At 44.0% G+C, this 23,764-nt stretch overlaps 1 protein-coding gene across 6 annotated transcripts in view; it reads left to right on the forward strand.

Moving 5' to 3' along the window:
- Positions 1-23,560, forward strand: part of PRDM10 (PR/SET domain 10) — a 75,235-nt gene extending 51,675 nt beyond the window's left edge. For all 6 annotated transcript variants that reach the window (XM_084611894.1, XM_084611892.1, XM_084611897.1 and 3 more), the window contains 10 exons: positions 1,764-1,919; positions 3,746-3,925; positions 5,107-5,217; positions 6,464-6,664; positions 7,858-8,001; positions 12,991-13,161; positions 14,957-15,097; positions 17,026-17,194; positions 18,188-18,300; positions 19,874-23,560. In XM_084611894.1, coding sequence (XP_084468020.1) covers positions 1,764-1,919; positions 3,746-3,925; positions 5,107-5,217; positions 6,464-6,664; positions 7,858-8,001; positions 12,991-13,161; positions 14,957-15,097; positions 17,026-17,194; positions 18,188-18,300; positions 19,874-20,110 — 1,623 coding nt within the window. In that variant the 3' untranslated portion in view covers positions 20,111-23,560. The remainder of the gene's footprint in view (positions 1-1,763; positions 1,920-3,745; positions 3,926-5,106; positions 5,218-6,463; positions 6,665-7,857; positions 8,002-12,990; positions 13,162-14,956; positions 15,098-17,025; positions 17,195-18,187; positions 18,301-19,873) is intronic.
- Positions 23,561-23,764: the final 204 nt, after the last annotated feature.

The raw sequence follows: 23,764 nt of genomic DNA on the forward strand, positions 1-23,764 counted from the left end.
TTTCTCCCCCCCCTCCAGCTTTGAAAGTATCTTGTCTCCTCATTGGTCATTGTGGTCAGGTGCCAGCGAGGTTATCCTAGCTTCTTAACCCTTTACAGGTGAAAGGGTTTTTTCTCTGGCCAGGAGGGATTTTAAAGGTGTTTACCCTTCCCTTTATATTTATGACAGTCCCTAACTGCTGAACTTGTATATTAAAATGCATTATATGTTTAAAATCCCATTGCCTTTTTTGCAAGAGTAATGCTGTTGAGTCCAGGGCAGTAATTCCAGAGCATTTCAGTATGTTCTGCTTCCCTAACTTCCTCCTGTAGGTTCAGTTGAGTATATTCCTCTTCAATTCCATGTTCCATGCAAGAAGTAGCTGCATTTGAGTGGTGGGTGATGTAACCCCTTTGTGCAATTTGTGGAGTCCTTCAAGATGAAAGACATGATAGACATTTTAGAGTACTTGTTTTCTTGCTTGGTGAGAAAAACGTAAACCTACCCTACGTACATTCATTACGCTTAACATGAATAAAGAAGATGACATATATCTCACAAAGGTACCTGAGACTAAACACGGAAATCCAGTTTCAAGTCAAGTGATAAATCCAGGAACTGATAGGCATTATCCAAAAGTTCAAAGAAGAAAAGATGGTGTGGGGGGGTTATTAATACAACCCTCCATCCCCAAAATAATCCAGCCTCTATTAACATGGAGCAGAAAGAAAATAACAAGCTGGTTACCTAAGCTATGACCATCTCCCCCATCAATTTTCCAGTTAAACTGATCTAGTAAGAGAAAGGTTACCAAATTCTTTCCACTTTTTCATATACTGTTGTATGAATAATTAAGTCCAGTCACTCTGGGAATTAATAATCAGAAATCATGGTCTACGTCCCTGAGTAATTATTGTTGGAGCAGATATAGAGACCAAGTGGCTCCATGGTGCAGGAGGAAAATAAGGATTGCATCAAAGGTCCTGTTCTCTTCATGCTGGGATTTGGAATTCCAAGCCTTACTAGCTGTTTTATTACAGATCTTGCTGTGCACCTGACCAGGCAAAGGACATTCCTAAAACATACAAAGGAAACTGCACGCCGGAAGGTGTTTAAAATGAATTGCTCCCTACGTCCCATGCGTACTGTAACCGCCACCTAATTCTTTCTGATCAAAAGGAATTAATCTGTGTTCTCAGATTTCCTTCAAATGAAAGAAATAGAGGGAATGAGCATCAGCTGACTGTGTAACTCGAAGATGTTGGTCTGGTAAAAGTTGCCACTACGTCAGCCATCCTTTTTTATCGTCTTTAAAATACCCAGTCATGCAGTTGCAGGTGCCTTCGAGAATCATTCCTCGGGAGATCAGAGTGTCCCTGCAGATCTGTAACAAAGATTATGAGGATTCATTCATTATGCTGTTAGCATCTGTTAAGCTATTATCAGGACCCCAGGTATTCTGGTAAACCACTGAAGAATTGAGGTTCCCTGGGACAGACTAGAGAACTCTGAAAAACTCTTTTGGCCCATCTCCACATCTCCCAGGTGTGCAAGAGAGTAGGATTCCAAAGCACCTCTAGGGAACTGCTTTGTCTAATGTTGTCTTGGAAACTGTTATTCAAGGCTGTTCAGTTTCTTGTGCTGATGGATTCTATCCAAAGAACAGAGCTTCAGCAGCAACCAAGTCTCCCCCTAGTGTTGCTAAGAGCTGCTGCGACGGTTCGGTGGCCTGTTTGCTCCCCATCGGGAGTGCCCTGAGTTTTCTCTGTGGTCTTCGCTGCCAGGTGAAGAAGCACGTGCGCAGCTTCCATTCGGAGAAGATTTACCAGTGCACGGAATGCGACAAGGCGTTCTGCCGTCCCGACAAGCTGCGGCTCCACATGTTACGGCACTCGGACCGCAAGGACTTCCTGTGCTCCACCTGTGGCAAGCAGTTCAAGGTAAGGCCTCTCCGAGGCTGTGGTGTTCCCAGAGCGATGCCGGGGCAGCTTCCTCTCTCCCTCCTTTGCCAGCAAGGCTGCCTTCCCAGAAACGGAAGCAACCAGCACCTGTAGGCATGCTAGGTTTGCGCGCAGATTGCATGCGCCAATCTATGCAGTGTGCGTGCTGCGGCATACATTTTTGAATTACTCTCTCTGGCCTGAGCCAACTATTGAGCTCTTGCTTGTGATCAGCTCGTTAACACCAAGGGGCAGGTCCACCCTCCCTTCCATCCACTTGTAGAGTCACTTTGTTGCACAGCGTTAGTGCAAAGTGCCCCCAACATTGTGCTTCCCATTACTTGGTTTCGGAAATCTTTTTTATTGGAAATCCATTTCCGCCAATGGACTAATATTCCACACAAGCCACGAGAAATAAGTTATAATAAGTGGCAATGGACATCTGATCTTAAAATTAGAACTCTAAGTGTAGAACAGATGGAATTAAACTGGTGTAGAGATTTTTAAAGGGACAGCATGAAACTGAACTGGACCAAAGGGGAGCAGAAATCTAATAAACACGTGTGAGAGTTTTCTGGTAAGATCCAAAGTACAATAATGTTGTGAGTTTGGTCACCACTGCATAAAACTGTAAGTTGCTTCAGCCTCTGAAAAGTTAAGAAGTGTAGCAAAATGTGATCAAACTAGAAGGACAAATAAAACAATGGCATTCATGCTGCCTAGGGAAAGGGTTATTTTAGAGGAAAAGTGACGGAAATGCTCTTAATGAGAGGAAGTATTGTGTAATGGGCTGTGCCCAGGAGTCGAGACTCCAGGCTTCCATTACCAGCTGTGATCTTGGTTTATTGTGTGGCTTTGGGGAGGTCACTTTAATCTCTCTAGGCCTCAGTTTCCCCATCTGTAAAATGGGTGTAATAGTATAGCGCCTATGATACCTCAGAAGGATAACAATGCCTGTAAAGCATTTTGAGATGACAGCTGCTGCAAAAGTGCAAAATATTACAACATTGTTATTATTATAAAGCCTTTCACAGCATGGATAACATCAGCCCTAGTAGCTATTGTTACCATTATGCAGAGTGCAGGACAGAGGTGCATAAATGGAAAGGGTTGGGTAGAAAAAATGTACAACAACAGTGGGCCACCTAGTGAGATCATTTTTAAGTAGGACTCCCACTGAAGTCAGGAAGATAACTAGAAATGGATACATGTGCATCTTTGCATTGAACAGAGCAAACTGCAGCTGCCCTCTGTATTTTCCCCTTATGTTTTGTATGTGTTTGTGAAAAGTCCCATAATTCAGCCCTGAGACCTCTACCCAGATATAGCCAATGGAGGTACAAGCCTTGTCTCTGCCTTTGAGGAACTATTTCTAGTGGGGGAGGAGGGAACTTGGCCTCTACAGCTTAGTCAGCAGTTGGGCTCTGCCATCAAGGGTTACATTTCGTGCCAACCTGTAGTCATGGGAACCCTTTGCCACTGGGAACTGGACTGAGACCCACCAGCTCATCTCCCAGAGACCAGTGAATTAGCGTTAGCCAGGTAACAGCTTTCACTGCCTGCCAACCATAAACTTAGAAATGAAAGGTTCTATAGCTTCTTATTGATCCAGTTCTCCAGTCAGCTTCTTTAATAATGAAGTGCAGCCCACAGAAGCAAAAGTTCCCAGCATGCCATGCTCCATCCATATCTTAGCTGCCTGCTCCATTATTGGAGATGACAGTTCCAAGAATGGACCTCTCTGTGGTATGCATTTTGTTCACCCCTTTAACAAACAAATGCTGTAAAATTGATTTTTCTTCCTCTCTGACTGTTGTCCTAAACAGAGGAAAGACAAGCTCCGAGAGCACATGCAAAGGATGCATAATCCAGAAAGAGAAGCAAAGAAAGCTGATCGAATCAGCCGCTCCAAAACCTTCAAGCCTCGGATAGCTTCCACCGACTACGAGAGCTTCATGTTCAAGTGCCGACTGTGTATGATGGGCTTCCGGAGGAGAGGCATGTTGGTTAGTGTCCTGATGCTCTTGAGATCTCTGCCAGTGAACTTTTGTCGATTAGGCATGATTTACGACATAAGATAGCTTTCGTATTTAGCTTTAGTGAATAAGAAACAAATGCCTGCAAATTTCAGGTGATTAGAACAGAGGAATGTTGAGAAAGAACTGCAGGAATTGTAGTTCTTCCAAAGGGTCCTCTTTTTGTTTCTTTCCTTTTTTCTGGTTTTTTTTTTTTTTCTTGGCCTGTCCCCATGGTGTATAAGCATTGTGATGTATAATAAATACATCCATCATCGTGCTGTCTGGGCACCAAGTTTGAGATCAGTAATACAATTGCATGGTCCAGATGGGACAGGGAGGCTCCACCGCTCAGTTTCCAGATGTTCCTTTATTATTTACTAGGAAGTTTGTTTTGTTCCTCTGTCCCCATTACTATTTCTCTCTCTTTTCTCTTTTTTTTCTCCTTCCTGTGTGGGACCTCACCAGCCTTTGTCACTGAGGGAAAGCTTGTGCAAACACATCTGTATTGTACGCCACATTGGCTCAGGGTGGTTGCGATCTCTGCTAATAAAGAGTTACATAGCCAGGGGGCTTCTGGTGATAAAACCTTTCTCCCAGCCCTGGAGAGTTTGACCCTCTTCTCCTCTTATGTGGATCAGGCATGCACATTCTAGTATCTGCCCCACAAGAAATAAAATGCCTCTTTGGGAAACCGTCCCTGTGAGATTAGTGGGGAAGGATGCTCATTGGGAACCTTGTTACACACACAAACTGTACTGCTGTCTGGAGCCAGCAAATTCTGGAGCAATGCGAAAAATCAGTCTGAATCAGACACCTCCCACCCCCCTGGATTTTCCATGGCACTGGCTCAAACAAAATTAAATTAGCGTGTATCAGGAGCGTTCACCAAAGGAAATTCATGTGAGTACATTTTTGTTTTTTCCAACAGCAAGTCTTTCAGCTCAACAAACTGGAAGTGGGATGCAGGGTGACTAGGTTCACCTTCAGCAACTGACCACAAATGGACGTGAAGCCCAGTGCCCTCAGGTGGGCATGGCGTGGCTGGTTAGCAATGTTTTGGTGGGGCAGTGCGCTGGGGAATCCATACTCCCCGTGACCAAGAGAAGAGTCCATTGTTTAGCTTCCAGCTGTAACATATTTTCTTCTTCTCATTTGCTTCTTTCTCTCAGGTGAATCATTTATCCAAGAGACATCCAGACATGAAAATAGAGGAGGTGCCAGAGCTAACATTGCCCATCATCAAACCCAACAGAGATTACTTCTGCCAGTACTGTGATAAGGTATGTGAGGAAGTCACCAATGAGAGCACAACCCTCTACCTTCTTGCAACCAATTTGTGTGTATGAACATGTAGCAGGACTTGTGATTTTCTTGAGATAATACCTGGCTGAGCTGGCCAACGGCATTCGTACCAGCTCTGTCCATGCAGAAATGCATTGAAGCTAAGGCAACTAAATGCAAACCAGACATTTCAGTTCTGTTTTTCTCCACTTTGTTTTGGAGCTTGTTCTAAGGACTCCGTGTCTGATCTCGGTGTTGAAGATTGCCAGTCCAATTAGGGGGTTGCACACTTCGTAGCGTCTGTAGGCTCAGCTATTTTTCACACACCACGAGCTCCTTGCACTGTCGGAGCCCATGTGGCGAAAGGTCTGGTTTTCAGGGGTGCCATGAACCCGCCGTTGCTTTTGACTTCAGCGGGAGCTGTGGGTGCTCAGCACTTGTAAAAAGGAGTTAGGCACCTATTTATCTTGAAGGATTTGGCCTTTTATTGTGAGCTATCCACTTCTCAGCCACATTCCAGTGATTCCCAGTGTTCTGTAGCCTGCAGCTTCTTCTCCTTTGCCTTTGGTGCCTCTGCTTTCCCTGAGTAGGACCTGCTCATTGGCCTCTCTCCCTGACACAGACTTTTATTTATTCTGGAAAAGTTGCCTTCATAATGTGGTTCACTGATGCCTCCTATCTGTGGTTGAGAAGAGCATCCCGCTCCTTGCTGATGGTTTCTTTAGTTTTGTTTAGCTTGCTTCTTCTTTTAACATTAGTATACAGGGTTACTTTGCTGTTTTTCTCTATCTGGAGCTCCTAAGATGTGTCTAAAGAAACTAGACTTAAAGCAGACTTGCTGATCTCTTGTAGTTATTAAAGACCCAGTGATGCTTGAGCAAGAGTGGAGATGTTAATCCTAGTAGCCTAGGCAAATTCCAGTTCAGGTGATTACATTCTGCCTCCCATTGTCAGTGGAATAGGGTTTTCCTTCTCAATTCCTGACCTAAGTAGTTGTGTAGCGCTGGGTTTCTGTGCAGTGTCAAGCAGTTATTACACTCCATCCTGGAGATACTTCTCTCACCGGCTGGTAAAGTGATGCGTGTGTGTGTGAGACAGAGAGAAAGAACTATTATATAAAATTGTTATGCAAATCCCTGTTAAAAGAGGCGTGTGAATTTTCTGGATGGAGACACACACACTCTATCTGTTTTGGGCACTGCCGTTGGTGTTATGCTGCTCCCGTTCAAAATTTTTGACCCACAGGTGTACAAGAGTGCCAGCAAACGCAAAGCCCATATTCTGAAGAACCATCCCGGTGCTGAGCTACCTCCGAGTATCCGGAAACTGCGCCCAGCAGGACCGGGAGAGCCAGACCCCATGCTGAGTACTCACACCCAGCTCACGGGCACTGTAGCCACTCCACCAGTCTGTTGTCCTCACTGTTCCAAACAGTACAGCAGTAAGGTACTGTGAGTGTCTCCTTGCCTCAGAACAGAGCCCCGCCCTTGGGGCCTTGTTCCGCCACAGATCTTGCATTGGTCAATCCAGGGGTTCAGCCTTTTCATCATGAATCAGACAACTGATTTCAAGCTGACTGGGTGCTAACAATGTGAACACAGTTTATTTGATTTACAAAGAAAGGAGGTGTTTAGTGGTTAGATTAGGGAACTGGTTGTCAGGATTCCTAGATTCTATTCCAAGCTCTGCCATTGATTTGCTGTGTGATGTTGGATAAATTGCTTTATCTGCCTGGGTGTCAGGGCTTCTCTATATGTGGAAATTGACCAGAATAGCTATTGTGGAATAAGCTCTGACAGAATACCTTCCCATGTAGACACTTCTATTACAGAATAAAATTGTTTACACAGAGTGTTATTCCAGATAGCTATAGCACTTTACATTCAGACCCTACCATATTCCGGAAAAACATCCCTTAGCCAAAGGAGATAATACTTACGCCCCTCCTGGGTACATGAGTTTAAAAGAGTGTTTTTTTTTCCTTTTCCAGGGTTGAGTCTTGATGAATTCCTGGTTTTCTAGGAGTGGGCCTTGCATGGTACACGCAGAGCTTTCGCTCACAGTATTTCCTGCTTTTTAAACACTGGCAGCCAGGTTTTCCAAAGTGGCCTCTCATTTTGCACACCTCCATTTTGGGATGGTCACTTGCGACATCTTGGGCCTGACTTTCAGAGGTGCTGAGCATTCACAGCTCCACTTGAAGACAACGGTAGTTGCAGGTGCTCAGCGCCTGTCAAAATCAGGCACAGCGTGTCCCAGGTTGGACACCCAAACTCTGAGGCACCCAGAATCAGGGCCACTTTTGCGAATGTTGTTTGTGGGTTTTTCAAAACTGTCCCCTTAGGTTTTTTTTGATGGGTCTTTTTTTATGAGATGGATAGTACAGAGAGGAAGGAAGGAGTCAGAGACAGAAGAGACTTTCTGCTCTCTTCTGAACAAGTACTCAAAACATTTGATGGTGTGGGGGAGATTGGTCCATGGGGCCATGGAGTTTGAGAGGCAAAAGCTCATCATCAGGCAAGTCTAATTCATATGAACTCCATGGTCTTTGTGTTTTCTCACTGGTGACCGGAGCATCGCATGGTCTGAGGAATCTCGCTGGCCATCTCCCTAACCCTCTTCTCTGCACCCCTCCACAGACCAAGATGGTACAACACATTCGCAAGAAGCACCCTGAGTTTGCTCAGCTCCCTAACACGATACACACGCCCTTGGCAGCAGCCGTCATCAGTTCCACCCCTGCCGTTTTAACCACTGACAGCACTACTGGAGAGACTGTTGTGGTAAGAATGCAAAGGATGGTAAATCAGGCCATCTGAGTGAAACAGTCAGATATCCTAGATTGTAATGATTATTAGCATTTGCTTGGCTCCCATCGCTTTGGTATTACAAGGCTTATGTTGAGACATTCCCATAGATCACTTCTGTATATGAATCTATGCAATTTACTGTTGTTCCTCTAGAGGGTCTGTATTTCCCTGTTTAAAGATCTAAAGATTTGCCCACTAGCCTTACCCCACCCTCTCCTGTCCTCACTACTCATATGTTATGGACTCCAGATGGTATTTTCAAAAACACCTGAGTGATTTAGGGCACAAGTTTCAGTGATAGTCGATGGAACTTGTGCTCCTAAATCACTTTAGCGCTTTGGAAAATCTTCTGTTCCATCCTAATGGCCGAGGACTGGATTATACTCCCTTTAGAGCTAATCAAAGCCACCCCTTAATCATTTGGGTGGGGTATTATTTGAGTGATCTCAGCTCCCTCCATCACCACTGGTGAAGCGTGCTGCCTTCACAACACTCCCAGCTGCCAAGTCAGCGAATGGCAGAGACCAGAAAATTGTTCTGGTCTCCCCTGAATGGCAAAGGACCAACCTCCTGCAAAATTTAAAAAAAATGTCATCCACACTTTAAACTTTATTTCAAGACTGTTCACTGAAACTGTAAATAACAGTGACCAGTGTGTGCTTGAGAGAGGGCAAACTCGTCCCTAATTACTATTATTATTTATATTACCATAGCACCAGTGGCCAGAACCCTATTGTGCTCGGCCCTGTACTAACAGAAAATGTTCCTGATGCTTCTGGCTTGATACATCAGATGAGCCCAGTGTTAATTGTTTCTTCATGTTTAGTAAATACAATAGCACAGAGCAGCACTGCTTCACTTAGGTAGGTAGGATAGCTGAAATATATTTGCAGAAATGATGAGTCAACCTGGAAACACAGACCAGGCTCCTGGAAGGACAACATTTCTGCTTCTATAAAGAATAATTCAGAGCTTGTGGATACAATTTTTTGTTTATATATTTATTATTTGTTCATTCTATTATGATGACACCTAAGAATACCAAACAGGATCTGGGCCTGTTGTGCTTAATGGCTGTATAAACACAGAGCAAAGAGCAGGTTTCAGCTTCATTACAATATCACATTCTAGTATCTGGGCACTTAAATCTGCATTAAGATGTGTAAATTGTGCATTTATGTGCCTAACTGCCACTTTAAGTGCCCTTATGCTGGAATAGGACTTTCTCGATCGGGCTTTTGATGCACGCATTTGCTCCAATACTTGAATAAAAATGCTACAATTGCAAGGAGCAGAACTTCCTCTTTATTTTTGTGTAACCTTAAAATACTATTGTAGAAATCATTTTCTGGTTGACAGGGCTGGTGCAAGCAGAGAAAAACAAACAGCCACTTTGCATCCTGCTCTTTAGGGAAATATGAATCTCATGCAAGATCTGTGACTCATAAAGCTGCCTTATCTGCTTCTTCAGCAGCTGGAACAGATGGGGAATAAGCTCATCTCTTGCTGCCTAGGACCCTCTCTTGCTTCGCAGTCCTGTAGATCATAAGGATGGCACTTACCATTCAGTTCAGTTACACCAACAGGAAGGTTTTCAGAATGTTCCAAAGACGAACGGTTACATTGCCCAGCTGCGAATCCAGATCTCTTTTGGCTTGTGAATGAAGATAGTAACAGTGTGATGTTGGCGTGTGGGGTCTCTCGGCACATGGCTGAGTGAGGCTAAGGCTGAATTAAGCGGCGCGCTGAGGGTCACCAACATAGGTTCTGTAGCTGGGAATGGATGGAACTAAGTTTGGAACCCACTAGCAGAGGTAGCAAGAGTCAGTGTATAGTAACTCCTCACTTAATGTTGTAGTTATGTTGTATATATGTAGACACACGCACAGTATACGTTTTAAACAAACAATTTAATACCGGCACACAGCGATGATGGTTGTGAAGCTTGGTCGAGGTGGAGGAGTCAGAGGGGGGGATATTTCCCAGGGAAGGCCTTACTGCGAAATGATGAACAAGCACTTGGCTGAGCCCTCAAGGGTTAACTCATTGTTAATGTAGCCTCACGCTCTACAAGGCAGCAGGAATGGAGGGAGGGGAGGCAGCATGGCAGAGAGAGACCGAGACACACACCCTGTGTGTGAGAGAATTGCTTCTTTAAGTAAGCTTACCCAACTCTTAAATACACTGCCTTAATCAGCAAGCTGAGACAGCAGCTGCTGCCAGGAAGCTCCCTCCATCCTGAGCCCTGTCGTGTGTCCCCCCTGCTCTATGGAAGATGGAGTAAACAGGGTGCAGGAGCAGGGGGGAGGGGGACACCCTGACATTAGGCCACACACACACACAGCAAGCAGGAGGTTCTGGAGAGATGCTCCAAGGCAGAGGGCAGGAGCAGCACATGGCAGTGGTGGGAGGGACAGCTGAACTGCCGGCAATTGTAGCCTGCTGGGCGCCTGCTGCATAGGGAGCTTAGGGAAGCAGGCAGCTGATACGGGGGCTGCCGGTCCACCCTGGTTCCAAGCCCCCACAGCTCGCTGCAACGGGCTGCTCTTCCTGCAAGCAGTGGACAAAGCAGGCAGCTGCCAAACGACATTATAAGGGAGCACTGTACAACTTTAAACGACATTGTTCCCTAATTGATCAGCAATGTAACAACGTTAACCAGGACAACTTTAAGTGAGGAGTTACTGTAGAGCTTCAGCCTTTGATTCCTGAGCCAATCTAAATGGGCAGAGTGGGCACAATGCCCATCACAGAGGCACTCTCCACAGTGCCAGGCAGCATGAGGAATATTGACCACCGCTTTGGAAGCTGCTGAATTCCCCTGCTTCCCTTCATGCAGTGGGAAGAAGGAAACTATTGGGTCCCTCAGCCTATTGCGAGGCAAGAATTAAATCCCTGCTCTCCAACAGCTAGGGAAGGCGAAGGGAGGTGGAACCCTTGTTCCCAGGAGCTGGGGGTGGAAAGGGAGTAGAGATGTGATGACAATCTTATGAAACTACATCTGTACAAAATAGCAAGACTATTGACAAACACTAAATCAATTGAAAACTGGCTAACAGATAGGTCTGAACATGTAACTGTAAATGAAGAATTATCATCTATCAGGTCTGTTTCCAGTGGTGTCCCACAGGGATCGGTTCTTGGCCCTACACTATTTAACATCTTTATCGATAACCTGCAAGAAAACATAAAATCATCACTGATAAAGTTTGCAGATGACACTAAAATTGAAGCAGTGGTAAATAATGAAGAGGATAGGTCAATGTTTCAGCGTGACCTAGATGCTTGGTAAACGGGGTGCAAGCAAACAATATGTCAGGGGTCTCAAACTGGGGGTCAGGGTCCCTCAGGGGGTCGTGAGGTTATTACGTGGGGGGGTCACGAGCTGTCAGCCTCCACCCCAAACCCCGCTTTTCCTCCAGCATTTATAATGGTGTTAAATATATAAAAAGTGTTTTTAATTTATAAGTAGGGGTCACACTCAGAGGCTTTCTATGTGAAAGGGGTCACCAGTACAAAAGTTTGAGAACCACTGCAATATGTGTTTTAATGTGGCGAAGTGTAAATGTATACATCTGGGAACAAAGAATAGATTGGAGACCATACTAACGGGATGTGGGACTCTGTCCTGGGAAGCAGTGCCTCTAAAAAGATTTGAGGGTCACAGTGGATAAATTGGCTGAAAATGAGCTCCCAGTGTGACGGTGTGGCCAAAAGAGCTAATGCAATCCTGGGATGTATAAACAGGGGACTCTTGAGTAGGAGTAGAGATGTTACTTTACCTCTGTATGACTGCTGCTGGAATCCTGTGGCCGGTTCTGGTGCCCAAATTGAAGAAGGATGTTGATAAATTGGAAAGGGCTCAGAGGAGAGCCAAGAGAATGGGAAATATGCATTATCATGATTGACTCCAAGAGCTTGTATGCAGTGTTGTTGTAGCAGTGTCAGTCCCAAGATATGAGAGACAAGGTGAGTGAGGTAATATCTTTAATTGGACACTTCTGTTGCTCAGAGAGACAAGCTTTCGAGTTACACAGAGCTCTTCTTCAGGTCTGTGTAAGCTTGAAAGCTTGTCTCTCTCACCAATAGAAGTTGGCCCAATAAAAGACATTACCTCACCCACCTTGTCTCTCAAAGAGTTCTATTTAGCTTAACAAAGAGAAGGTTAAGGGGTGACTTGATCACAGTCTGTAAGTAACTGCATGGGGAACAAATATTTAATAATGGGCTGTTCAATCTAGCGGGGAAAGGCATAACACAATCCAGTGGCTGGAGGTTGAAGCTAGACAAATTCAGACTGGAAATAAGGCATAAATAGTGAGAATAATTAACCATTTGAACAATTTACCAAGGGTCGTGGTGGATTCTCCATCACGGGACATTTTTAAATCAACAGTGGATGTTTTTCTAAGAGAGTTGCTCTAAGAATTATTCTGGGGCAGGTCTCTGGCCTGTGTTAGACGGGAGGTCAGACTAGATGATCCCAGTGGTCCCTTATGGCCTTAGACTCTACAAACGTATGAACTGTTCTCTCACAATTATTCGCCAGCATGACACACCCATTGCAGCCCCATCACAAGATGTGTTTATTTTGTGGTTGTCTGAAATGTCAGTCTTTGGGAAGGTGGCCCATAGCAATTAAAAGCTGAGTACAGCTGTATTGAGTAACAGGAGAGTAAATCTTAACCTGGGAGAGTGTGATGTTCCTTCCTGTATGCCTTGTCCCTGCCAGTGATAAGGAAAGAGAGTGAGCATGAAAATATGGGTCCCCCACGGTGTAGAACAGAGCTCTCCCACTGGCCTGATTGCTGACAGAATCTCATTAAGCGGAGCGCCATACACAGTAAGCTCTTCTAAATTACTGACCAGGCTTCAGTGGTTTAGGTTAGGTTAAGTACAAACGTGCAAAGTGTTCAGCCCAAGAGATAACACTGCACGATGCACTGTGCCTCTCTTCCTCAGACAACAGATCTGCTGACGCAAGCAATGACAGAACTGTCCCAGACCCTGACGACAGACTATCGAACGCCACAGGGAGATTATCAGCGAATCCAGTACATCCCTGTGTCACAATCCACAGCTGGCCTGCAGCAGCCCCAGCACATACAGCTGCAGGTTGTGCAAGTGGCCCAGGTAGGTAATCTACTGAGGATATATCTTAGATCTCTCCTCAAGCCTAAGTGACACCATGGTTTTGAAGACTTTAAACAAAATGTTATGATGGTGAAGGTTTTGGGGAGGTCTCACCTGGAGACTGAAGCTCAAGCTAAATTTCCGGTGCTGCTCCAGGGGCTGCCCCTCGGGAATTGACAAAGTGAGTCAGAGGGTGACTCACTTCTGCACTTGGGAGGAGCAGTTTGAACTTCTTTTTTCTCCCGGAGACCTGGAGCCAAAATCTGAAAGCTTGACAAGTGTTTGCTTTCTCCATGTATTAACTCTTAGGGTGTTCGTCCTCTGTGATATTCAGTAACCCCTTTAAAAATAAATAGAGAGGGTAACTGGATTAATGGAGCTGGGGAAATGGACTTCAGGCAGCTTTGCACAACCAGATCAGCTCCTTTATATCCTTCAGTCTCTGATTGCTTGGGTGGATCTGAAAGTGTCAGACAGCTTATATTTGAGCCTGAAATGGGGAGCTGTTTCCTGTCCTTTTGTTGCTCATTTTTAGCAATACTGCACCCCTTGTTAACGGTGGCCTAAATACTGGCACCGTTTGACATGAATTTATGAAGTTTTAATGATTTAGCTGCTGAGATTCTGGTACCTGCAGCTTTGCATTGATTTTAACAAGGTGTGATGTCTCTAATTAAATTACTATAATTAAGTAGAAGTTGGTGCCTCTAAGGGTCTTTAATAGGTAAGACACTGGAAATTTCACTTTTCTTTCCCCTAACATAGATCTGTATCTGGACCATCCTTCCTCTCTGTAAATGTATGGATATGCAGTTCTGGAATGTATGAACACATACATTTACAGAGAGGAAGGATGGTCCAGTAGTTGGTCCAGAGAGGAAGGATGGTCCAGTAGGCACTAGTCTAGGACTTGGGAGTTCAAGTCCCTGATCTGCCACGGATTCCTGTGTAATTTTGGGCAGATCACTTACTCCTGGTCTACACTACAGAGCTAGGTCGACGTAAGGCAGCTTATGTCGACCTAACTCTGTAAGCATCTACACTAAAACGTAGCTCCCACCAATGTAACTCGCCCACTACGCCGACTGGATGGATAACTCCACCTCCATGAGAGGTTTAGCACTTAGGGTGATGTAGTTAGATCGACACAGTGTCAGTGTAGACACTGCATTGCTTACACTGTCTGGCGCTGCCTGTCAGAAGCCGTCCCACAATGCCCACACTGCCAGCTAAATCTGTGCAAGTGCTCCTGGTGAGGACGTGCACCGCCAGCGTAAGGAGCGTAGCATAGACATGCAAAAGCGATTGAATTACTGTGGTGGCTGTACGTCGACCTAACTTAGGTCGACTTAATTTTGAAATGTTGACTTGCCCTTAGTCTCTCTGTGCCTGGGATCCCCATCTGTACAGTGTACTTCTCTACCTCACAGGGGTGTTATGAGAATAAATACATTAAAGATCGTGAGGCACTCAGATGCTATGGTAATTGGCACCATATAAATGGATAGATTTAATAATTAGAGAACTGTCTCTTTGCGCCACTAAATTTATCATTTACCTTCCATTATGACTCAATTTTTTAGCCCTGTTTACAAGTTAGCAACAACCCTGTTGTAATGCAGGCTACTGATCAGTCCAAGTGTTGCTTATTGTTTAATATTTGTATTATGACAGTGCCCAGAGGTCCCCATTAGGATCATGGCCCCATTGCTCTGGGTACTATGCAAACAGAAAGGTGGACACAGTCCCTGCCCCAGAGAGTTTACAGTCCACAACTCTGCTTTGATTTTCCCAGGCTACCTCACCTCACCAGTCCCAGCATTCCACGGTGGACGTTGGACAGCTGCATGATCCCCAGACGTACACCCAGCACGCCATCCAGGTGCAGCATATCCAGGTCACAGAGCCAGCCCCAGCAACGCAGTCGTCATCACAGGTATCCCACGCTCTCCATGCAAAGAGCATTCTCCGTGCCAGGATGCTCAAGCTGGAGTTTTATACAGCCCTGTGCAGCTGATGCTCTGTCCGCAGGACTCCCCTTGAAATCCTTAAGAGTACTGCACAAGAGTACCGTTGCAGCATTAGGACCTTGATATTATTTAATAGTTCCCAGATATTCCCATTTATCGCAGCATATGGAAGGTAGGGGTGTAAAGACACTTAGGTGGACATATTTATGACTCCATATGGTTAAAGGGATGAAAGAAGTTCACAGATCTATGAATACTGGCCATCCTCAAGGGAGCTCATGGGAAGATGTGCATTTTAGAGAGACGTTATGGACTCGGCATGAGGCTAGCAAATCCTGAGTTCTAATCCTGGTCTGCCATTAACCAGTTCTCTGTGCCTCAGTTTCCCCATCCGTATAATAGGGCTAATGATACTTAGAGTGCATATTTGAAAATATAAAGTGCCCACGTACAATGGTGGTGGGTATTTTAGAAATGCAGAGATAGCTTATGAGAGATATGGATAATGATTTATTAATTTATTTAGATTGTTTAAATGGGCAGTTTCTTTTTAAAAATGCAAGTCTCTTCATGTATGTACAAGATTAACATAGTATTTAAACAAAAGCATTTACATGCTGGTTTGGTGCCAATAAAGGATTCTCAGGAGTCTCCCAGACATCTGTCCTAAAACCCTATTTGACTTCATCCCTCCCTCAGAAAAGCTTGAGGTAAAATATAGGCCTTGCAGTCATCAAATCAGGCTGTGGCAGACACAGGAGTGAGGTAAACTCCAAGGCCCTTCACTGAAAATGCTCTCTCAGCAGCCCTCTCTTATGTAAGCCAGGGGATCATGTAGAGAGGCAGCCTTGAAGGTAGGTACAGCCCCCACATTACTCTCTGGCTACTTGTTTTAAAGCAGTGATGACTAATGGCAGAGGTATTCCCAGGCAGTTAATTCCCAGGCTCTGAGACCAATAATGAATTATTTCTGTTACACACTGAAACTATCTGAAGAAGAATTAAAGCCCTTTTCCTAAGCATCAGAAAGTTCAAAATTCAACTCTTGTTGCCCCAGAGAGTGTTCAGTTTGTAGTACTGGTCTTTTCTGAGCAGTTAAAAGACTTGTATTGTTTCTGGTTCTGATCCCGGCTCCCTGCCCCAGACTTGCTGCGTGACGTTGGGCAAATCACATCTCTGCCTCCATTTACCTATCTCGGAACTGGGTCTAATAGTAGTGACTGAGCACACAAAGAGGTTGTGAGGCTCTTTGGGTGGAAGGTGCTATAGAAGGTCAAAGCACTGTTGTTATTACAGTATCAGAGGGGTCGCCGTGTTAGTCTGGATCTGTAAAAGCGGCAAAGAGTCCTGTGGCACCTTAAAGACTAACAGATGTATTGGAGCATGAGCTTTCGTGGGTGACTCTTTGCCTATTATTATTACAGTGACCAGTGGTAGAGCAGGACTTAATTGTAAACATGCAACGAAGTTTATAGTTGTCCACAGAACAGGTGCAGCATGGGTGGCAGCAGCGGAAGATATTCCCATACTGTTCTGCCACCCTTGCCCTGGTACGAAAGAGACCTGAGGATGAGAAAGGAGTTCATGCTCCACGCGCATTCATTCAGAGTTCGGCCTCTTCTGAGACTGCCGGTTGTGGGAGTGGTTGTGATACGGACATTTTTTCAACTAGGAATGACTCAGGGAACCCACTGATTCCTGTGCCAAAAGACAGCTGCAAATGTACAATAACTATTGATCGCTGCCGACCTGGGCTGAGGCTTGCACTGTCAACTAAAGGATTAGTCCGATAGTATCCTAATACTAAGAGGAACGTACCTCCAGCAGTACAAATGCGTGTGAGCCTTACCGTGCTGGCAGATAAATAATTATGTCTGTTTTCATGGTGTTCTAGGTGGGAGCTCAGCCATTGAGTCCCTCATCACAACAGTCTCAGCAGGAACTCAGCCCCTCTCAAATGCAAACAACCACATCAGCACCAAGCCAAACTCTCCAGCAACAGCAAGGATCCTCGGTCCAGCACACGTATCTACCCAGCACATGGAACTCGTTTCGTAGCTACCGTAAGTATCAGAAATGCGAGGAGGTCAGCAATCACACTAACTCCTTTTGGGACTGGATTCAAGTCTTTTAGGCCCTTTTCCTCCATTTCCCCAGATGTAAAATGGGAAATGTAATACTTCCCTACTTCACAGAGGATTGGGAGGATTCATTAGTTAATGTTCATTAAGCTCTTTGAAGAGGAACAGGGCTATATAAATACAAACTATTATTATTGGACTTTCCCCTTTCCAGGCTGGAGTCACACCCTGGTGTTTTAAGTGGTCTGTTTTAGCAGGCTGGCTTCTCTTTTCCAAGGGGAGTGCATTTGGCACGAATAAGTCTGACTTGGAGAATGGATTGTTTAAATTCAGAGGAAAGCCTGAACGCATTTCGAAAAGGCTCATTTAGGAGAGGGTGACACAAAATGGACTTTTCACACCTGATGTCAAGTACCTTCCTGTGCAACTCTGTCCAGCAACCCTCTATGAATCCTGGAGCAACACATCCTTGAGGAATACTTCCATTTATGGCAACGATGGGATATGATGGCTATGATCTAAAGGCCAGATCCTGAGATGATGTCAGTTGGTGTAGCTCCACTGAAGTCAATAGGGCTATGCAGATTTTCACCACCTGAGGATCCGGCCCTAAGTGTCTGATTCTTTTTTCCACGGGAGCTCAAATTTTGCCCAGATGAAGGCTGTGTTGACAACTCACCAGAAGGCCAACACTTAAATTGCATGATCCAGCATCAGTTGCTGCCTAATCTTGCAGCCCTTGGAGACTGGGTGCCAGCATGAAACTTCCATCTTGATTTAAGCAGCCGCACTGCACTTCATGCTGAAACCTATACTCTTGGCCAGTCAGCCTTACCTCTGCGTTAAAATGGGGATAGTTTCAGGCCCTATTGTAGCACTCCCAGGCTTTATTTGACCCTCAGGCCACCCTTATTATTGTCTTCCATACTAACCTCTGAGAGTGTTTTAACTATAATTCTTCATCCTCTTTTCTAGCATCTGAAATTCAGATGATGGCCATCCCACAGGGTCAGTATGTGATCGCAGAGACCTCTGTAGGCACTCCTGTCACCACAGTGAACACAGGGCAAGTAAAAGCAGTCACCCAGGTAAGCAGAAGGATGGCAGTCTTTGTTCTGGGAGGATGAATTAGACATAAAGCGCTCGGTCTGAACATATTAAAGAAACACCAAAAGAAATGTCAGGGGGGCCCAAAGTAGGAAACATGGTGGTGTCATACCAAGGGTACATGTAAAGGTGTTTTCTGAAGTTAGGAGCTAATGTGCCTTACAAGTGATAAAAACTGAATGTGTGTGTGTGTGTGTGTGTGTAAGTGACAGAGAGAGAGAATTGTATGATCTAAAAGGTCACAACTGAATGTGTGTGTGTGTAAGTGACAGAGAGAGAGAATTGTATGATCTAAAAGGTCACAACTGAATGTGTGTGTGTGTGTGTGACAGAGAGAGAGAATTGTATGATCTAAAAGGTCACAACTGAATGTGTGTGTGTGTGTGTGTGTAAGTGACAGAGAGAGAGAATTGTATGATCTAAAAGGTCACAGGCCTTCTGCAACACTTGTACCAAGTACCATATTGGGGCAGTGTCCGTAGCTACGCTTGCAACCCTTAGTTACGTTACATGCTGGGACTCAGGAGGCCCAAAGCTGAGCAGCAGTGTGGCATTGTGGCATTGTTCTTTAGGCTCCAGGAGACAAGAAATAATCTATTTGGTGGGAAAGTGTCAGTCATCTACTTCAAGGGAAAACATAGTTAATTATTTATGTCGTACCACAATCCCTATGAGGTGGGGTAGCAAGGTGATCTGCCCCTTTAAGGGGCTGCAGAGCTCGGGAGCAGCAAGCCCTGGCCTAAGGAGAAGCCCAGCAGGTAGGAACTGGGAATCAAAGCCAATCATTAGCTGCTGCTTAGTTGGATATGCTGATCACCCTGCTACACACAAGTGAAAATGAAGAACCCTGTACCAATGCATTTACAGTCTGATGCCACCATGTGGCAGACATTTACTCGTATGAGTGGCTTTACATGAGCAAATAGTTTCATTTAGCTCATCAAACTGAGTCCAGGACTATTCCCTTGCATAAATGATTGCAGGATCAGGGCCCAAATTAGTAGTATTGATTAGTTATAATACTTCAGATAGGGAAATATTTATTAAAGCTGGCTACAGATAGAAATTAATTTTCAAAACAGTTTTAGAAACTTTTAAACTCTTTGCACAACTGAATGGTATGAATAGACTCAGTGAAAGCTGCCATGATACTCATATTGTCTAGCAGGAGATCCAACATACTGATATAGAATACAGAAAATACAGCTCCCACTGGAATGTATGGCAAAATAGGAGACTTTCAGAGTTATTGTAAAGTGAGTTAGTTATTTTAATTTTTTGCATGGGTGGGTTAATTATACAGTTGGTTTTAGCCAATGTTAAATTAACCCCTTTTTTTATAGTAGTTAAATGAGCCGTACAACTCTGAAAGTATCCTGTTTGTGGTTTTTTTCTGTCAATGTTTAAATACAATACAGTTTAGTTTTATAATCGCTCATTCATATATCCCCCAGTGCTGAGACAGAAAAGTTGTAATAAGAAGGTGTGAGAGAAAGATGGCAATTCAGCAGGTCTGAAACACAACTGTGACTTGTGCTTCTACTCTCTGTGCAGACCCATTATGTGATATCTGAAGGACAACCCGATCTGGATGTAAAACAGAACTCTTCACTCTCCAGTGGGGTGCAGGTGGGTGTGTCTCAGCCATCAGCGCACTGTGACCCCTTAGAATCACAACCAACCAATCAACAGCAAACCACGCAGTACATCATCACTACAACCACCGACGGGAATGGGGGCAGTGAAGTGCACATCACTAAACCAAGAACATTCTCCGCAGAGCACGAATGAAGAAACCCCATTGTGTCACCTGACTTTAAGGACAATCTCTCCCCCAAAACATCTGGGTGTCCTGGAGCTCATTATGTTTTAAAGTATTCATTCACATAACTTCAGCTAGAATCTTGGCGCTCTTATTGATGCTTTATAAGGGGGTTTAAGTCACAGCAACAACTAAAAAATACCCTCAAAACCCTTTGGGAATGGTGCCATCTTATGCAAATCTTTAAGGAAAAGGAAAAAGTGAGAAGCGGAAACTGCTTGCCCAGAACTTTGCTTTTTGGCATGTCTGATGACCCTTATTTTCCCTTTGTGGAAGTATCACAGTATACAACATTTATTATAAAGATGGGAGAAAATACTTGCCAAACAATTTGCTAACGGCAGATTATGCCCCATGTACATTTCTACCATCTACAGGTAAACAAAAAGACATCATATAAACTGCCTGTGGTATTCGCTGTATGTCAGAACTGCTCCCTGTGTCTTTATTTTTAAATGGCCAAGGAAGAAGGGAACATACCAGCTAGATACAGAGCAGACCGCCTGGAAAGAAGCAGCAAATCGGTGACTCCTTGTGTGTGCGTGAGTGTGAGAGAGACAGATGTAACAATGAAGCTGTGAAACTGTGCACAAGCAGTCAATTAAATTATTATTTTAGCAACCTTTTAGAACTGTTTACATGTTCTCTGCGCTGCCCTGCCAAGAAGTTCTGGGGAGAATGAAAGATGCAGTCTTGAAACCTCAATGTTTGGAATTGAAATCCTAATAGCACATGACGGTAACACTGAGCCTATACTGTGTTTCCCCTGCACTCATAGGGAACTCTTCTTTTCCCTTGTAAACCAATAAAAGGCTCAGTAATGCTTAAACCTGAATAGTAGCTTTGTGCTGTGACCCCTAATGAGAATGGGGGGAGAGAGTTTAAAGAAATTGATTTTTTTACAAAAAAACCTTTTCTTTGGTAGTTTTAAAGTAAAAAGGCACTCCGAACTCTGTGCCTTACAATTGCTGTTTGAAACTCACTTTAACCTGCAATGTCAAAAGAGAACCTTTGTAACCTGCTCCCTGTGTACACACTTTTCGCAAATGTGGTATACTTATCTCTAGGGCTGCCTCAAAATTTAATTTCTTTTCCCCATGAAGGTTGAATGGAAAGTTGGTTGCGCTGATAAAGTTGGTTGCTCTGATTTTCCACGTACCTTGTGCTGCAATTCGTATGGACTGTTTCATAAAAGGACCAGCCTTGGACTCAGGAAACATAAAAAAAGAACGCTAGTGGACCACTATTATAGGACAATGAAAGCCATCTCAAAGGATTGCTTGATCCAGCAGACCTGGTCTTTTATAGAGCTTGTGTTATGGTTTGGGACCAGGAGAAAGGGAAGCTGTGTCTTTAAAGCAGTTTATTTTTTCTTACATTGCTCCCCTTTAAGGGTCTGTTTGTTTGTTTGTTTTTAAACTAAGGGGAAGGGGTAATTTTTACTCTGGTACTTAGGAGAATATCACCACAGCTCCACTGATTGTTGATGGGAGATACTAAATATGCCTAAATCTCTAGTGATTCTGTTTGAAAAGCTACCCCAAAGTGTCAGAGTCTAATAGGATACATTGTAAACTTTGGTCTTAATGGCCTTTTGTGATGTAATAATTAACAGATGAGATCTCTATTTTGAATAACTTTTCTTTCGTGCTGCACTGAAGATCCCTGGCTTATACACATGTCCCCATTGGTTTTGGTGGGGCGACTTGTGAGTGTGTGTAGGAATTGCAGTAGCAGGCCCGATGATGCCAAACCTTAAACTGAAATCACAATTTAAAACCGTAACTGGACAACTACTTGATGGCGAAGCCTGGTGACACGTATTGCTGTGATAAATAACATATCCGTTCATATGGAGTGGAAATAATGACCGTGCACGATGAGGTAAACCCTGTTTAAATATTGGCCAGCTCAGCATTGCTTTAGGGTAGTTTTGAAGTGATTGGCCAAAATGTAGACTAAATTTGTACCTGGGATCTTCCTGCTTTGACTGTTCTGAAATGCTGGGGCATTAACAAGTGAGGGGCTTGGGTCCTGATCCAAAGCCCATTGAAGTGAATGAGCATCTTTCCATTGACTTCATTGGGCTTTGGATCAGGCCCTTTCTTTGCAGAGGTGCTGAACAACGGTCATCCTTATTGATTTCAACTGGAGTTGTACGTGCTGAGCACTTCTGAAAATCAGGCCTTTGGTATGTTGTTTGTGTCGGAGAAAAGAAGGAAGCTAACTGCCCTGACTTTGCCTCACAGCTTCTTATTCAAAAAAGGGGGGCTTTTCTTAAATTGCCAGACGATCTACTGACTAAAAATGAAGGTATACACATTCTTCTACACAATTCTACAAATTTAAAATCAGATATGTGGTATTACAGATAATGAGCAGTAGGAGATCTGAAAATGTCACATGGTAAATAGTTACCGTTTTACAGGAGTCTTTTAAAGTCTTTCAAGGTCCAGTTTCCAGATATGAAGAATAAGCTTTTAAAGCATTGCAAATGTAGGCTTTAAAAAGTAATGTTTTCTTCAACTCTGTTTAGAAAACATTGCTAAATGGGGACACTTGTTCTTGTACCAGTTATTTCAAGTTGAAAACAAGCCAGTTGTTATGGAATGCAGTTTGAAAATGGCCTTTTTGAACTTGTATCTTGTTTATCAAGGATTTTTGTCCTGTGTCTCACAGAGGCACCACGTACAAAACCACCAGCCAGAAACCAAAGTGGTGGTTCACTTTGTGTCCCAAATTAATGGATGGATGAGAATACAATACAGTATATACAAAGAGAGACATAATCTTCCCTGGGAATTAAGCATCATGCATATTCATTCCAAGGTAATGAATTATAATGATTACACAGATTTGGGGAGAGAACAGAAATTTGGTAGTGAAAAATAGTCCTACAGTTGGGTCTGTAGTGCAGGGCTCCTCTTAAAAAAGAAAATCTGTTTCTATGGCTGCACTGACCTGCAGTGCAGAAAACATATGAATTTCTTTTCTTTTGCTGGAGCCAGCCCAAAGATCTCTGTCTCCTAAATAATGTCCCATCAGAGCTTAATTCTGTAGTACCCTTCATTGTCACTGAGAGCTAAAGGCTGCCCTAAGAATTACATGCTGGGTGCTCCCTTTGGCTTCCAGTGGGGCCCCCTGCTCATGCTGCATCTGAGCGCAGAAGTTGGCCCTCACTCTGTACTCTCCAAAAGAATCTTACTTGCTTCTTTCCAAGAACTATTAAAAAACCTGGAACTAAATCTGGATGTTTCGTGAGACACTGAAGCTGACATACTAGTTGCATCATTCTGACCCTGTTCTGTTATTTAAATGTGTCTGTTTATTGTACATTCAGTGACCGTTATAGTGTTAATAGTATTGTGATTTCTGGCAGGTGTAAAAACAAAACTAATAAATTTTTCTTCTTTTTTAAATACTGAACATGATTTGTGCATTCATGATGATTGCAGCAGCAGGTGTTGTAGTCAAATATGATTCAGCTTACACCAGTAAGTTACTTGTCTTAAGCTTCCAGGTCCCCTAACTTCCAAGGTGCTGCATAATTCTGCCCCTCCATACTTCTGCCCTTGGGGCTTTTTGTATTACCCTCCACTTTGCCATATACTGATCATATAATT

Source organism: Lepidochelys olivacea (genome assembly GCF_965140295.1).
Source record: "Lepidochelys olivacea isolate rLepOli2 genome assembly, chromosome: 22".
NCBI classification, from domain to species: Eukaryota; Metazoa; Chordata; order Testudines; family Cheloniidae; genus Lepidochelys; species Lepidochelys olivacea.